This window comes from Corapipo altera, unplaced genomic scaffold (genome assembly GCF_003945725.1).
Source record: "Corapipo altera isolate COAL_440 unplaced genomic scaffold, ASM394572v1 201, whole genome shotgun sequence".
In the NCBI taxonomy this organism is placed as follows: Eukaryota; Metazoa; Chordata; class Aves; order Passeriformes; family Pipridae; genus Corapipo; species Corapipo altera.
In genome coordinates, this window is record NW_020884940.1 from 3,574,661 (window position 1) to 3,577,108 (window position 2,448).

Below are 2,448 nucleotides of genomic sequence, written 5' to 3' on the forward strand. Positions count from 1 at the left end.
TTCCAAACCCTCCAAGACACTGGAGTTGGACTTTGATACCCCAACATCCCCATCCCAGGGGCCATTTCCAAACCCTCCAAGACAGGAGCTGGACTTGGATACCTGAGACATCCCCATCCCAGGGACCATTTCCAAACCCTCCAAGACATCCAGTGTTTGACACCCCAAACATTCCCATTCCAGGGGCCATTTCCAAACCCTCCAAGACACTGGAGTTGGACTTTGACACCCCTGACATTCCCATCCCAAGAGCCATCTCCAAACCTTCCAAGACAGGAGCTGCACTTTGCTGGTCTTTGGGGGTCCCTTCCAGCTCAGAACATTCTGTGATTCCGAGCATCCCACAAGACTCAATATGCAAAGTATTGATCCAACACACACCTTGGATCATGTTGATGTCAGCGGGATTGATGGGAGCCGCCAACATCTTGACGTGGACATCAGAGTCTCCCAGGTTGGGCACCTCCAGATCCTTCAGTCTGAACAGGGAGACACAAAGGAAAAGGGCATTAAGACCAGCCTGGTGATGTGTTTTGTGCTGTGGTTGAAGAGGGAAGGTGATTATATCACCTCCAAACACTTAAATTAGCAGCACTGCCTTCCCCATCCCATTAAAAAACTGGATTTATATCAGACAAATGGACAGGTTTTTGGTGGAGGCTACTAAAAGCCAACCACCCAACATAACACCGTGTCACCAGGCCAGGTGACACTCATTAATTTTAACAAATTCAACAGATTGTGTAAAAAACCACAGTTTCAACCAACTGGGGATTTTACGGCTTGTCCTGCCCAGTTTGAGCCTTACAGGAACTGGGATGTTTTCAGAAATCTGTGAGAAAAGGAGAAGTCAGGAAGCACGAGACTGGCCTTGCAGAAGAAATGGGGTGACGGCAGCAAACATCAGTGGTGAAAAGCACTGTTGCACAATTTTGGAAAAGCAAAAGTCCTTCCCCAAAAAATCAGGGGGTTCGGTGTCTGGATGTACCCAGATAATGCACTGGCATTTCTAGGGGTGACCTGAGCTGGTGCAAGCAGGGCAGCAAGGCCTCGAGGTCTCCCCCTCCAAAAAAAAGGCCTAAAATCCACTAAAATGTGACTTTCTCCTTCCAAGGTTCTTTGGCTCATGATGACATCAAGCACCAGCTGCTGTCCCCAGAAACACTCATGACCAGCTTGGTCCCTAAACTGGGACCTCAAAGAGAATCCCCATGGATGGGAAGCAACCCAGGATGAATTTGGGGTGCAGCACTACTGAGGGCTCAGACCTCCCCATCATACCCCAAATTAGGCAAGAATGGGGAAGGAGTGGCAGCAGGTTGGTGGGGGACGAGGGGACCCCCTCAGCATCTGCCTCTGAGACCATGGGGGCACCCCCAGGGTCCCCCTGTGTGCTCAGGAGCCTCTGGGCACCCTTGGCACTGCACACAGGGAGCTGCAACCCCTCCCCACCCCCTGCCCCTGGGGTGAGTAACCCCCAACCCTGTGCACTGCACCCCCAAAGCAGCCCTCCAGCAACCCCAGAGCTCACCTGCAACCCCATCCCACCCTGCACCCCTCTGCCAGCCCCCACCCCAGCCTTGGCCCTACACCTGCCCCCCCTCAATACAATGGCCCCCAAATTCACCCCCACCCCACTCCTGCACCCACCCTGCGATGCACCCCAACAGGGCCCTCCCTGCACCTCCAGTGACGCCCCCATTCCTGCACCTCATCACAATACACCCCAACACAGCCCCCCTGCACCCCCACCGTCCCCCCGTTCCTGCACCGCATTACAATACACCCCAATACAACCCCCCGCACCCTCACCCCATTCCCGCACCCCTATTACAGTGCACTCCAGTGCAGCCCCCTCTGCACTGCAACACCCCCAACCCTATTCCTGCACCCCCCTGCAATGCACCCCAACACACCCCCCTGCACCCCCGCTGTCCCCCCTATTCCTGCACTCCTATTACAACCCACCCCAACACAGCTCCCCCTGCACCCCCAATGTCCCCCCTCTTACTGCACCACGCTCGGGGGCTCCCCGTGTCGCTCATAGACCAGCCCGCGGGGGGCGGACCCCGCCGAGGCCGAGCGAGCCCGAACTGGGGGGGTCCGAACTGGGGGGGTCCGAACTGGGGGGGTCCGAACTGGGGGGCTCCGCGCCCCCCGCAGCACCCGCGCTGCCGCCCGCTGCATTCGGCTCGGTTCCGTTCGGCGCCGCTCGGCCCCGTTCGGCCCCGCTCGGCTCACTTCGGCTCAGTTCGGCCCCGCTCGGCCCCGTTCGGCCCCGCTCGGCTCTCCCCGGTGACACCGCCAGGGCAGTCCCGCCCCCCCGGTCGGCCCCGCCCACTCCCGCCTTAAGGCGGCCCGGCCACTCCTGCGATGAGTGGGTGGGGGCTCAGCGAGGTCGTCCCGGCTGGGTGGTTGTTTCCCGGCTGGGTGGTTGTTTGTTTCCCG

At 58.5% G+C, this 2,448-nt stretch overlaps 1 protein-coding gene across 1 annotated transcript in view; it reads right to left on the reverse strand.

The window, feature by feature from the left end:
- The window catches only part of MECR (mitochondrial trans-2-enoyl-CoA reductase), a 7,848-nt gene extending 5,661 nt beyond the window's left edge, over window positions 1-2,187 (reverse strand). The window contains exons 1-2 of the mRNA XM_027661119.1: window positions 2,012-2,187; window positions 382-479 (exon numbers count right to left, since the gene is read on the reverse strand). Coding sequence (XP_027516920.1) covers window positions 382-479; window positions 2,012-2,187 — 274 coding nt within the window. The remainder of the gene's footprint in view (window positions 1-381; window positions 480-2,011) is intronic.
- Between the last annotated feature and the right edge of the window lie 261 nt (window positions 2,188-2,448).